The sequence below is a fragment of the Vespa crabro genome, chromosome 8, assembly GCF_910589235.1.
Source record: "Vespa crabro chromosome 8, iyVesCrab1.2, whole genome shotgun sequence".
NCBI lineage: Eukaryota > Metazoa > Arthropoda > Insecta > Hymenoptera > Vespidae > Vespa > Vespa crabro.
The window spans coordinates 3594232-3609231 of NC_060962.1; the positions used below are offsets into that span (position 1 = coordinate 3594232).

General features: G+C 31.6%; 2 protein-coding genes across 4 annotated transcripts in view; one reads left to right on the forward strand and one right to left on the reverse strand.

Moving 5' to 3' along the window:
• Positions 1-792, forward strand: part of LOC124425967 (ras-related protein Rab6) — an 11454-nt gene extending 10662 nt beyond the window's left edge. For both annotated transcript variants that reach the window (XM_046967107.1, XM_046967108.1), the window contains exon 6: positions 1-792. This exon is cut by the window's left edge. The gene's annotated coding sequence lies outside the window, so the exon portion shown is untranslated.
• A 2122-nt stretch (positions 793-2914) lies between these two features.
• LOC124426352 (neuroligin-4, Y-linked) overlaps positions 2915-15000 on the reverse strand; it is a 196170-nt gene continuing 184084 nt past the window's right edge. For both annotated transcript variants that reach the window (XM_046967946.1, XM_046967947.1), the window contains exons 5-11: positions 11356-11588; positions 9826-10038; positions 9152-9290; positions 5652-5803; positions 5291-5409; positions 4376-4506; positions 2915-4169 (exon numbers count right to left, since the gene is read on the reverse strand). In XM_046967946.1, the coding sequence (XP_046823902.1) occupies positions 3594-4169; positions 4376-4506; positions 5291-5409; positions 5652-5803; positions 9152-9290; positions 9826-10038; positions 11356-11588 (1563 nt within the window). In that variant the 3' untranslated portion in view covers positions 2915-3593. The remainder of the gene's footprint in view (positions 4170-4375; positions 4507-5290; positions 5410-5651; positions 5804-9151; positions 9291-9825; positions 10039-11355; positions 11589-15000) is intronic.

Sequence of the window (15000 nt, forward strand, 5' to 3'; positions counted from 1 at the left end):
TGATTCGCGTAATTGGCGATACGCAAAAAGGGCAAAAAAAACAAATCGATGATTATTATTCAACATTTATGATTATTCCCATAGTAAAAAGTGTTCAGGCAAAATTCGCATTTTTTTTTATATATTATTTGTTTTTACTTCTGTTTTTTTTATTTTTTTATTATTTTTACACGTATCTTTCTTTTTATTCCATGCGTTCGTTCGTCTATCGAAGAAAATAAAAGTAAACATTATTTATATCGATAGGGTGAAAGGATAATACGATGATTTTAACCAATTACCTGACACGACTTTTCCAATATATCTCATCTTCGTTCATTTAATAATTTCTCATTCTTTCTCCTTCTTTCTTTTTTCTTTTTTCTTGTAATTCGTTTATTTTGTTTCTTTCGACTCTTATATGCTGCCAGGAAAATATTTGTTAGGAAAATGGTTAAAATCGTCGTTTGTGCATGGGATAAATTAAAAAAAAAAAAAAAAAGAAAAAAAAAAGAAAAAAAAACGAAAAGGAATCTCCGTGAGCAGAGTTCGTCTCTTTCTCTATTACGACGAATGTGAGAAAAAACAAAAAGCAAAAAAAAAAAATAAAAAGAAATAAACAAAAAACCAAAAAATAATAATGATCGATCTTTTTGTACTATTGTCTTAGACGCAATTCCCGTATGTATTAGTTCGAAGAGAGAGGGCGGTTCAAGAGAATTTTTGCAAATTTGTCATAACTGTATGTCGCGCGCCTATTATTAAAATAGTGAAGCTTCAAACGAACGAATAAAGATTTGTGTTCGCCAAGGATATAATTCAATCACTTACCTCAAATTCACGTCCTCGTTCTTTTTCCTCCTTTTCCTGTTTCCATGCAATTCCAATTTCAACCATCGCAATTATTTTATAATTATATGTGGGAATATATAAAATCAATATATTTCATGAAATTAAAAGAGATTTATTTATATTTTCCCCAAGATCTCTGGCGCATCGAAAAAGTTTCTGGGTGAGAAAGAGAAATGAAGGAAAGAGATGACAAAAAGAAGGAAAAAAAGAAAATTCAAACAAAAAAAAAAAAAGAAAGAAAGAAATCGTCGTACCTTATCTACAGGGTTTTGATGCGGTTAAGAATATATATGCATATATCACTTGTATTTTGTCTATAAACAAAATCTCGTCTATTTTATTTCTGTGAAACGATGTTAAAATATTAACGAGATTAAATTACAAACGCAAATAAGGAGATATGCCGGTTAAAATCGGCGAAACGGTAATTCTTATTATGATTCGTCGATTTGATGATGGTAATCGTTTACGTACTTTATTGTATGTATAATATCAATTATATACAAATTTAAAATTACCGCCAGCATTTTGTTTTTCTGGTCACGTGCTACGACCTGGTCTCATTTTATATCATGACGCGGTAAATTCGAATCGACATTTCGATAGTTCCTTTTTAATTTAAATATTTTTTTTCTCTTCTCTCTCCCCCTCTCTCATTTTCTCTTCTTTTTTTTTTCTTTTTTCTTTTTCTTTTGTCACTGTAACATCGTCAACGTTATATAACGAACCGCTAATAACGCATTCTTACACAATTATTTACAATATTGTTTCGAAGTGCTTAAGAAAAATAAAAAAGAAAAAAAAAGAAGATATTATCGACTTGTTGCATCGACAAAAGATAGGACGCGATCCATTGTCTCCTTTGTCCTTGGAAAATTTTTCCTTTCTTCTTACATTAACAATGATACTCGTTTTTCGTAGTCACGGTGATCAGTAAACACAAATTCAATCCTCGGTCTTCGTAATTTAATACCTAATTATTCACTAGTAAGAATACGTTTCCTATTGTTTTCCTTTTCTCTAAAAGTATTCCCCGTGATTTTTTCTTTTTTTTTCTCCCCTTTGGCAGTATCATTATTATTATTATTATTATTATTATTATTATTATTATTATTATTATTATTATTATTATTATTATTATTATTATTATTATTATTATTATTATTATTATTATTATTATTATTATATTATTATTATTATTATTATTATTATTATTATTATTATTATTATTATTATTATTATTATTATTATTATTATTATTATTATTACACGATCGATTCTTAGTTTCAGTAATAATAATCGTATAGTAAATTACTCGTTTAGTGTTTTTCGAATATCGATCGTACGCCGTGTGCATAATCTCTTAGATAAAAAAAAAAAAAGAAATGGAACAAAAAAAGAAGATAAAAGAAGACACGTATAATTGAGAGAAAATTGATTTCAGTACTGTCGGCAGTTCCGATCGATCCAACATGGTGGATGTTCACTGTCTACCGAAGAGAGAACTTTTTTTCTTTTTTTTTTATTTTTTCTTTTTTCTTTTTCTTTTTTTCTTTTTCTTTTTTTCTTTTTCTTTTTTTTTTTATTTTTATTCAAATGCAGACGACCGGAACGCGAATTATAATCTCGGATGACGGCAGTTCGATTTTGCTTTCTCCTCGAGAATGATGATTTGTTATCTTTCTTTTTTTTTTTTTATATATTTGCTCACGTTGCTTCATTCATTCATTCATTCTGGTACAACATTACTCGATAAGAGCAACTCCATTGTCAGTCTATTTTTATGTGAAACGGTGAACAAAATGATGAATATTTATGTACAATGTACATGGGATTATATCGGAAACGCGTATAATAAGATATGCTGTTTTAATATACACGAAAAGTTTCATTTTCATCGATTATCTATAATCTAAATTTGACTCCATTTTGTAGATTTTTCATAGGGGCCCCCGAACATATTACTCTTTCGAGATCCATCAATACACAGCATACGCGTATCTCCGATTTATCCCGCGTATATTTTAACGCATTTTACATGATGCGAGATTATTATTTACAGAGCTTAATGACTCATTAAGAGAACGAAGCGACGGGATACGCGCTCCATTTAAAAATCTAGGCGCGACTGTTGGAACGATATATTTACGTAAAACATTACCCAATCCATGTTCGAGTAATAACAGCACTGACAAAAATATCAATCGTCGGGGAGAGAAATTCGACCTTTGAACTGGCAACCTTTTATCGGACGTTTACGTGAACGTAACGTTTCGTACGTATAGTGTTCGGTCCAAAGGTCAAAGTCTCGAACGATTGAGGCTTTTTCTCTACGGATTATGGCAGATTAGTTTCTTGATCGAATACTAAGAATTCTCGGCAGTTGGTCGGTAATTTTTGTTAAAGGTAGAAAACAGTCGGTTTGTTTGTTAAGTTTTTTTTTCTTCTTTTTCTTTTTTCTTTTTTTTTTTGTTATTTTGGCATAATCGGCGTCGACTCGACCGTATTGAGAGGACGACGAAGACGGATACGTTCTCTCGCGTTTTGTATCGTGCGCTTTTTCTTTTTTTTCTTTTCTCTCTCTCTCTCTTTCTCTCTTCTTTTTATTCTCTGTTTATCGCGAGATCCGAGAAAGAAATTAACAGTTTGCGTACAGTTTTGCGTACGAGCCTCCCCTAACCGATAGGCCCGTTTTATCGAAAGTTCTTTTCTGTTGGATGGATCCGTCGCGGTACATATCGGTAAGGTAGAAACTCCTAAAGTCAAACCCTTAGTTCCTCCATGATCTGTTGCTGATGATTATGTCCTTTTTTCAATGTGCCGGCAGCCGACATAGCTAGACTTTCCTGTTGCAATTGATTAGGACTAATGATAAGATTTTGAGTTGGTTTTCCCGGTTTCGTATTTTTCGGAGGTGGTGGAGGCATCGGCACATGACAAGTATTATTTTGTAGATCTGCGAATTCAGGGGGTGGTATGTGCTGTATATGATGTCTCTCGGCAGTCTTCGTTTCTAATTCGCCACATATATTGTTTGGCATTTGTCCGTTCTCCTGTCGTTTCTTCGAACAACTATGTTGATTGCTCTTGTCACGTTGATAATAGACCCCAGCGAATATCAAAACGTTCAGGATTAAAAGACTACAACCGATCGCTATCGTCACGCTGAGTGCTGTCGAGTAAGCAGCAAAACCGTCTTCCGGTTGACTAATTGAATCCTCGAAAGCTAATTCGCTCGGTATTGCGGTTGAACCGTTTTGTGGCCTATCAACAATCGTCACTTCTGATGTCGTCGTACGTGCCGTCGTTGGTACTCTTTGAATGAATCTCGGTGGTACCTGAAATTTCCAAAATTTTTCGTTATCGATAGGAAAGATAAAAGAATTGTTTTATAAAACTTACAATCTTATCGAGCAATTTTGAATATACATATCTAAACTTTTCATATGAAAATCATTAGTTAGACCGATCGATTATAGGATGAACGTTTGAAAGCGAGAAAAGACGATATCGTTATCGATAGATGATATTATTATCATTTTACCTGTTCCGCGTCCAAAAGATGATGGGACCTAGGAACGTCGTCGGAACCAGGCTTATGGAGATCAGGCACGAGATTCAACCAAAAGGAGAGCCTGTGCGCTCTGTAGTGGTTCTTCAACTTTGACTTGAGTTCTGTAATACGAGTGGTTATTTTCAGCCAACTAAAGATATAAAGGTGGACCATCGAATAAAGAATCCGACGATGGACGGTTCAGAATTAAGGAGAACTATTTCTTTTATGAAAAACGATTAGAACGCTCGATGGGAAATGTATTCAGGGCTTTTCCTCGTTCCCCAAAAAGTTGGAACTCACTTGGCTTTTCTACCTCTTAAGCGAAGAATGCATTCATGCGAACGTCAGGGGTAATTAATTATTGTCGCTGAGCGATCTCGTGCTGCACTCGTTGCCAACGTTCACAGAGCGTGTGCCGAGCGTCAAACTTCGAAACTTTGACCTATTCGCGTGAGGACTTTGTATACTGGGAAAATGAGAGGAAGAGGAAGACAAATGTGAACGTAGGAATAACGTATGTTACTACAACGTGGAATGCGTATAACGAGTGAAAGAGTGAGGAAGAGAGAGAGAGAGAGGAAGAGAGAGAGAGAGAGAGAGAGAGAAAGAGTGAGAGGGGAGTAAACAAACGGTTTATTGTTTTACGGTTGCAGTTAACGAGTGAGTGCGTATTTTTCCAAAATATTTTTTACGTTTCACTTTTGCTTTAATTAATGTGAAACTATAAATAATTATACATTCCTAATGGAAAGAGTATAAAGTAATAAAATATGTATAAAGTAATCGTTTTAGTTGGTTATATAGGTATTTGAAAAAATAAAATGTACAAAAAAGGAGAAGATATTAGGAGGAAGAGAAGGAATATGTAAAAAATGGTTTAATTTTCTAAAAAGTCGAACTTACCTATACTGAGATATTTCTTGTGCACCGCCTCGTAAGCGGTCCAATCGATGTTCTTGAACTTCGTACGCTCGGGTCTCGAACCCATTGGACCAGGATCGGGCGTACCCTCGTTAGGATTACTATGTATGTGATAGGGTAAAATAAATATACGAATTAAATTCGAAGTAAATTCGTAATTTTTAGTGTTTAAGCATAGGACTTTTTTCTTTTTTTTTCTTTCCTTTTTTTTTTTTCTTTTCCAGTGAGTTACCGAAATATTCGAGTTCGTCTTGATCTGAACGAAGAAATCGATAGAAAGGTAAAGGACATCATTTAAACGTGTATGTATAATACATACATACATACATACATATATACATACCCGGTACGCGCGAAATTCGTCAGGTACAATATAACACTTTCGGATAGAGCAATTTCCGCTCTGGTGTAATTTTTCGGCCAGTGTGCCAAGCCTCCGACTATCGGTGCTCCAAAAAAATATGGTAGCTCTTCGCCATGGATACAACCCGGTCTCTGCGAAAAGGAAAAGTGAAAACTCGTTAAAATGTTTCCACGAAAGGCGAGAACACGTATGCGCATGAAGTTTAATGGGAAAGCTTAAACGTAGTTTCGACATAGTAACGCATCACGATCAATCCTATACGAAACATTTTGAAATGCTTTCGAAAAAATAACTTCGAATGTGTAAGATTTTCACATATACTTTTTCAGTATCAACACATTGATTATCATATATGTATTTTATTTTGTCAGATAATTCGTTTCTTTTATCGTTAATAATTTTTCAATGGAAATGAACATTATTTATAAATTTTGTACTTAGACAATTTTTTTAATACATTTCTCAATAGTATTGTTGATTACTTATACTGGTAAAAGAAACGTATCAAATGAATAATTCGAATAATATTTTTTCATTATTTTTTTTTTCTTTTCTTTTTCTCTTTTCTATTTTTTTTTCTTTTTTTAAATATATTTTTGCATCACGCGTCACACAGAAAACCGTTTTGGCATCGCTATCGATCCTTCGTTCGGGAATTAATTCGAGACTTCGGCGAATATTTCCGAGCTTGTCTGCCAAACCGCAGAGTCGATCAATCATCGCTGTCATCTTGCAAGGTCTAATATCGAAAAGAAAAAGGAAAACGTAAAAGAAGAAGAAAAAGAAGAAAAAGAAGAAAAAGAAGAAGAAGAAGAAGAAGAAAGAAGAAAAAAGAAGAAAAAAGAAGAAGAATAAAAAGAAGAAAAAAGAAGAAGAAGAAAAAAGAAGAAGAAAAAAGAAGAAGAAAAAAGAAGAAGAGGGAAGAGAAGAAGGAGTAAGCAAAGGAGAAGAGGATGAAGTATTCTTATAAAGAAAAGGTAGAAACGATAAATATCAAACTTTTCTATATATTTTTCTTCCTTTTGTATTTCTTAAAAAGTGATTAAGAACAACAAAAGAAAAATTCAATGGTATGAAGAAATAATTAAATGTACTCTTTTATAGTGAGTGGATATCGGTGGTGGAATGGTGGTTGAAGTAGGAGAGGAAACAGGAATGGAGTTTGCGTAAAGAAGAGAAGATAACAAAGAAAAGAGAGGAAAGAGAGAGAGAGAGAGAAAGAGAAGGAAATATCATCGATAAAAATAGGACATTCGTATTCGAGAGGGTTAGACTTTTTTGCGAAAGCAAGGAAACTACCGAGTGGCGAACAATTACTGGTTAGGAAGAGTAACAGGAAGAGGATGCAAGGAAGGAGAAACACGGCAAGGAGGTTCCTAGGATCGTTTGCGGATAATACACGGTTTGTGTTTCGGGGTTGGATGGGATAGGTCGTCTTTGTTCAGACCAAAAGGAGAAAAACCATGGGAGAAGGTTAATACGGTTTCATTTTGGATATGTTCCGCCGATACGACAATGACGACGACTACGACGAAGAAGAAGAAGACGATACGACGGTGGGTAACGAACAACGACGATGTTCACCACGTTGGAATGGACGGCAGCCAAAGCTATTCTCATGCAAAGCAGTACCGTTAGATAGCGCTTTTCTCCTTGAAAGCAAGATGGCGTCTATAAGAAATGGAACTCTACGAGGTAGAACGAGACGGTCAGATGTTAATCGAAAAAAGTACGAGGATTAACTCTATTCTCTAGTCTAGGAACGAACTACTCGTCGTATTCTCTAGTCTAGAGACTACTAAAATTGGTTTTATCTTATAACTACGTGCCGTTCGATCGTTATATTACATTTCATTTTGTCAACTTACATTTCGTCGTAATTTCACTTTATAAAAAAATCACAGGAATGCAATAAAATAATACTAGAAATGCGATAAAATAATATTAGAAATGTGATAAAATAAGAGAATAAGTAAGTTGTAATTTCGTTCAACGAAAAAAAAATGGCTCCGTTGTCAATTAAAATTGAAGATTAACGATTCAGGTTTCTACAACGTCGATGTTTATGTATTATTATTTTCTAGTTTTAATTAATATTTGCAATTACCATTCGAAACGTTGATAATCATACATCGTTAAATATAGTATTAGACAGAGAATTACATAAGTATTTTCTCTTTAATTTAAATTTGTTTCTTTAAGATTTCATTTAAGAGGGATAGATTTGATGACAAATTTTTGGTGGACTGAGCCGCGAAACTTAACGATATTAAACGGGATATGGACTAAAATAAAGGTAACTGTGTATAGATTATAAGGGACGATAAGAAGCAAAGTGGAGAATATTCCTGGGCCTTGAATAGGAGAAATGAAATGCAGGAAGAAAGGAAATTCTGGGAAAGAGGAATAATAATCATCGTGAAGCTGGTATCGGAGAATCTTGCAAAAGCGAGCATCGTCGGGCTCACGGTCTCGTAAATAAAGCGAAACTTTCGAAGCGGGGCTTATTCTGTTCGCTCCGTTCAATTATGTAGCTACACCGCCAGTTCGTTTCTAATTCGAGCTTGCTCGCGAGCGAGCTGTACATACATATAGACACACAACCACGTGCGCGTGGACGCATACATACATACAGAGTTTCTCTATGTTGGAGAGACGTCACGGCTTCGTTATCGTCGACACTAGCCCTTTTTAAGCGAGGAACATGCTCCTCGGCGCTGATACAACAAAGGAAAGAAAAAGATGGGGATGAGAAGTCGGCAGGAGGCGCGATAACGGCCGATAAGTATGCTTTCGATTGTTAAGAAAGAGAGAGATGGATAGGTAGATAAAGAGAAAGGGTGAGAGAAAGGATGAGAGAAGAGAGAGAAAGAAAGATAGAGAGATCAGAATGAAACAAAATGGAAATGAATGCAAAATTATGCGGATGAATATGTGCTTTACATACATATATATATATATATATATATATATATATATATATATAATATATATATGATACATATTCCGGTTATTTTTCGATACTTTTTATATTTCTAATTTATAAATTATTATAATATATATTAATTAAATTAATATATATTAATATAATCGATATTTATTTTTAATATTTGAAAAAAGTTAATTATTTGAAATTTACTTTTTCGTACTTTCTTTAATTTCGTTAATATATTTATACTTATATATGTATATATATATTTTTTTTATATATCTACAATATATTCCTTTTATCAGCGTTGTTTTATATGATTTATCAAAACGAGTCGATATAATTTCGATATATTCTTTCTTTCAATATTGTAGTGTTTAATAATCAAATAAAAACGAGTCAAATATATATATATATTAATGAATTAAAAAAAAGAGAAAAAGAAAAATATAGAATGATATAAAATATCATTCTTCCTATCTGAATACTAAATATGTTAAAGAAAATAAATTTAGATGTTACAATTTCGATGATATTTTAATTTATTTACCTGAGGGTAGTCTCCGAATTTGGTTTGATAGTCGAAAACATAGAGATAGGAGTTTCGATGAGATTGGCTGTGAAGATCCGCAGTTCTTGTAGCGGGTGCGACAGTGTTAGCATCGCCAAGAGCTTCTAGTGTCTCGTCTCTGAAAAATTCATGATTCGACTTTCGTAAATTTCTTAGAAGTGCGAATTGTCCCGACTGAACAAAAAATATAAAAAATTTCATTTAGTAAATTCGTTTCTTCTAAATTATAATTCGTTTTCATGATAGTAAACCTACGTTTCACACGAGCATAGTAAAAATAGACAACAAATCGAACGTAATAAATTTGTTGAAAGAAGTAAGATGGCTTTAAAAAGATTGAAAAAACATGTCTCATACAGAACGGAATGTTTCTTTAAGTTTCATTCGATACTTAGAATAGAAAACATTTCGAAACGATTAAATTTATTACTTAAATTTAAGATTTTAAGATTTTTGAATGAATTTTGTTGAATGAATTTTGTTGAAATTATTTACAGGATCGCGAAATAAATTTACAAAAATGTTAATAATTTATAGAATATATGAAGAGTATCTAATATTTTGCAGTAGTAATTCTTTTCAATGCGAACGTGTAAAAATGTTGTGTAAATGTTTTTAAGAGATAAAATTAATAATGAGAAACGTTAACGTACCTAATATTAACAGGATGCTGGACGGGTCTCTCCCAATCCGTGTATTCATTAATGATCGTAGCCAAAATTTCTGGTTGATGATACGTGTAAGTATTCCGTACGAATTCTCGAAGTATTTTCGTTCTTCTGTCGGCTTCAATACCGTATTGAGCGTCGTCCGCGGTTAATGAAAAATACGCTTCGGAACGTACTACACCTACCATTAGATCGTACCTAAAAATAATGAAAGAAAAAGAAAAAAAAAAGAAAGTACAGAAAATGAATACAAAATAGAAAAAATAATTTACTTGTTGATTATAAAATGCGCATGTGTACATATTTAAACATAGACATAACAAATAATGTTATTTATGCACTTTAGTTTTAAAGTGGCGTTATTAATAAACCGGAGGTGTTTAATTCACAAGGATACTTTTGAATACAAAAAATTAAGTGCATAGACACGTTTGAGATATTTTCTAAAGAATAACATTAATAATAATTAAAAGGTTATAAAAGTGTGTTAATTAGCTCGAAATACGAAGCCGTCATTTTTGTCGTCGAATTATGAACACAAAAAAAAAAGAAAAAAAAACAGAGAGAGAGAGAGAGAGAGAGAGAAAGAGAGAGAGAGAGAGAGAAAGAAAAGGAAAAAGAAAAGAAAAAAGAAAAGAAATAGGAGCCAGTGAATTTCGTATATTTTGAACGTGATTACGTTCGTTAAACGACTAAATTAAGAAACGAGCTCACTTTAGAAAGGAGAATGGCAAAGAGGTACTACTTTGCATCGCAATAATTTAACATTCATCCTTATGCGGCAGCCACTTAAGCGGCAATTCAGCGACGTTAACGAGTGTCTTCGTATTATGAGGTAAAAGTCAAAGGTTGCCAAGTAACGTTTCCGGTACAATTATTTCTCGTAATGTTTTTAAAGGAAAAACCAGATTCATGTTCGGTCTCTTATTTTCGAATTTACATATCTAATAATCTTTTCTTTTAATAATAATGGAATCCCTTCAAGCGTTGTCCTTCGGAATTTCAAGGTCGAATATATCAACCTGTTTTGTTTGTCTGTTTCTTTCTTTTTTTATTTTTATATTTTCATTCATATTCCATATTCGTATAATCCACATAAAAAATGATATACCTTATAAAGTTAAACGAATCAATCAAATGGTATAATTATGTCGACAACATATATATCTATATTATACGAATAATTTTATATAACACAGGATGGATCTAAAAGTTTGTCGTTTGAATCTTCTTAAAAATCAATTACTATTTTTCTATTTTTAATTTTTGATTTTTAATATTACTTAGAGAACTTCTGAGCCCGTTCTATAGAATCTATATTTTATATAATCAAATCTGTATAAAAATAAATCTATGTATAAGAAAAAAAAAAAAAAAAGAAAAAAAACAAAAAGAAAAAAGCAAAGAAAAAGTTTAATATTATAAGAAAAAAGAAATCGTATTTTATCGATTGGAAATTTGTTTTTAAGGTTTATGTCACAAGTCTAGGACAAATAATGAAGTGAGACAAAATACCTCGAGAGCTTTGCCACGACGTCCTTTCTCAATAAAATGTTGTTCAATGTGTTGATCGTATCCACTTGCAATGTGAAGTCTTGATCCTCGGGATCTCCTGGATCGATGACAACGCCGTCTATGCTTGGACCAAAGGCTGGAGCAAATTCTAGACCCTTCACCGGTACCGATATCAAAGTGTTCAACGGTACGTCCCTGAGACACCGTAACAGCGCTTGTGGATCACCAGCAACCTGCCAGAGAGAATATTCCTTTTTTAGACAACTTTTCAGATCGAAAAGGACATCTCTTTTCATGGAATTTTCAGAATCTCTCTCTTTCTCTCTCTCTTTTTTCTTTTTTCTTTTTTTTTCCATCTTTTTCTTTTTTCTTTTCTTTCTTTTTTTTTTTTCGTTCGTTTCCAGAAAGTACAACTTTCCGTGGTGACGGATGCAGAAAAAAGAAATGTAGGACGAGCTTAAACCCGTTGCAAACTTTTATAAAAAAGAAAAGAAAATAAAAGAAGAAAAGAAAAAGAAAAACAAATATTCAAATTACAGCAGATAATTTTTTGGTACAAATATGAGATTTAATTAAGTAATACTTTTCTAATGTTTATATCCCATTAACATGTATAAATTGGATATTTATTAACGTGTATCTATAGATAAACGTTGTTTTATGATTTATGCAAATTTATATTGAAATTTATTATTGAAATTCATTATTATATTGAAATTTATTAGTAAAATTATTGTTATTCATATGATCATATAACGATATTTTATATTTTTATAATATCTGTATACATACATACATATACACACACACACACACATATATATATATATATATATATATATATATATATATATGTATATATACGTATAATATATTATCATTCTAATATATCATCGTATGTTAAAAAAATAAAAAATGTAATGTTCGATTATAGCCATATATGGAAAATAATTGAAAGAGTTGAGATGAGATTGTGAAGTCGAGCGTTTTCAAAAACAAAAAAAAAACAAAAAAGAAGAAAAAAAGGAAAAAGAAAAAAATGTTTCCTACTCGCAGATAGTACGATTTCACGTGATATCGATGAGATGCGAGTTGGTGAGAGGGAGTGAGGAGTGGTTGGTGATGGTGGTAGAAGAGTAGATATTTCCGATTACAGAAGTGATAGAAAAGAAATACAATACAGATGGAATGGAAAACCGGAATGGGATTACGTTTTTTCCATTGAAACTCGCGATCATCGATTCTTGTGAAGTGCAACAACAATGCTGAAAATGAATGAAAATATCGTTGAGAAATGATATAGATATATATTCGCCCTTCAGAATATAGTATATTGCGACATTACAATCGAGCAATAAAAATCGTACTAGCTATCCCGTGAAATATATTTTCAATTACTTTTTAATAACTTGCTCGATCTTTTTGATCTACAAGGATGATCTCGAGATCGTGAAAAAATATTATATTTATTATCTACAAGAGGATTATCTCTAAAATATATTATACTTATATAAACACATACGCACACACACACATACATACATATATATATATATATATATTTACGAAAATAGTATTACGTAAAAAAATTGATTTTTTTTTCAAAAAAAGAAAGAGTGACTGACTCGTTCGTATTCAATTAAATTGTATCACAACTTTGTTCGATGCTGTAATCAAGACAAACGAAAGAAGAATGGCAATTATGGCCGAGGTAATTTTCTTTCCCTTTGCCTCTTTTTCTATCCTCTTTTCTCTTTTCAATTAATTTACTCCACACATCTCTCACGATTCTAACGATCTGACGAGCTTATAGGAGTTCGGATTAGAACGTAGTAAATCCGTATCACTGTCTGCAAAAAAGGAACGAACCAAATTTATCGTCGAATAAAAATGTTGAAATCAGGGCGATGAAAAAAAAAGGCAGAAAGACTCGAAATGCGAGTATTACGGTTTGGTTTTGTAAATTTTCGTAAGGATATCGAAAAGGTATAGACTATATGAGAACTATATGAAAAGTATAAGACCAGTGTAATTTTGTAGAAATATAGCTCGCAAATATTACCCCTTTCGAATTCGAGAAATATCCATGTGTAGAAAGTTCGGCTGTTTTGAACAGTGAAAGTTTTAAACTGTAGAAGGAAACGGACTACGTAATACGCATAGTGTGATGACCGTGTTGAGAGATATTTTTCAAATAAACGAGTGGTCGTTTCGTTTCGTGTAGAGAAACTTTATAAAAAAAAGAAAAAGGAAAAAAAAAGCAAAAAGAAGAAAAAAAAATCTCTGCTCTCTGTGTATGGTTAGCGAATTAACGATAAGAGAAGGATAAAGGGAATGAAATTCTTTTTTCCTGTTTTTTCTTTGTTTTTCTTTTTTTTGTTTGTTTTTTTTATTCTTATTTCAACGATTCGATTTATCGATCAGAACGATTTTAAACGATTTGAAATGATTCTAGATATTTTTCATTTTTGTATTAGTATTATCCGTAGCGTTGTGAAGAATTAATTATTTTATAATTAGAAAATAATTTTGACTATAATAATATTTAAACATAAATATTGTACGCTTTAAGGAAATATATACAAAATAATATTTTTAATGGATTAATTAAGACGGTAAACTGATCTAGATGATTTTATTCGTATATATTATGTCATTGAGCATTATTAATTATATATATATATATAATATATATTATATAATATGTAATATATAATATATATATATAATATATATATTATATAATATGTAATATATAATATATATATATATATATATTATATATATATATACAGAGAGAAAAATGTGTTAATTTGTAAAAGTATACTTTAATAAAATTTTAAATGAACACGTATAAAATTTAAATCAACACACACATATATATATATATATATATATATTATTATTATTACATTATATTATATATTAGAATATATTTGTTTATTTGTTTTCGAAACTCGATAATAATTTAGGAAAAAAAATAAAATAATCGAACATTTATATTAAACATGTTCAAAGTTTATATCGGTGAATTCAATTTTTACGAAACTGAGAAGAAGATAGTGCAAAATAGAGAAAGATAGAGGAATAGATAGAGAGAGAGAGATAGAGAGAGAGAGAGAAAGAGAGAGAGAGAGAGAGAGAGAGAGAGAAGAGATCGTCATCGAGATAGAATTTCGTGTGCGAATGCGGACTACGCCGACATTCGATTGCGGCAAACCTCCGTCTACGTCAAGCTGGATTTCCAGGGGCAATTACCGAGACGGCGTTAAAGCAATTCATTTGCGTACATTCGAATTAAAGTCAATCGGCACTGTGGCGTTCAGATACTAACTGAATTTCACCGATCGTGATCGTATAAGGAAAGGGTCACCACGGTCTACTCAACTAATTCAAACTATTTCAGTTACGTTCTCTATACGTCTTTTATATGTGTATCTAATATAAATATATATATATATATATATATATATACATACATATATACATAGATATATGTATACATATAATATACAAATATTTTCAGTTTTCTCATTCGACTCTCGAATTTCTAGTTAAATTGATTCAGCATCCCTCAATTTTCAAATGTCATTATTACTTAACCCAATACTAATCCATTTTTGAGAGATGTTTTTTCGTTAATGA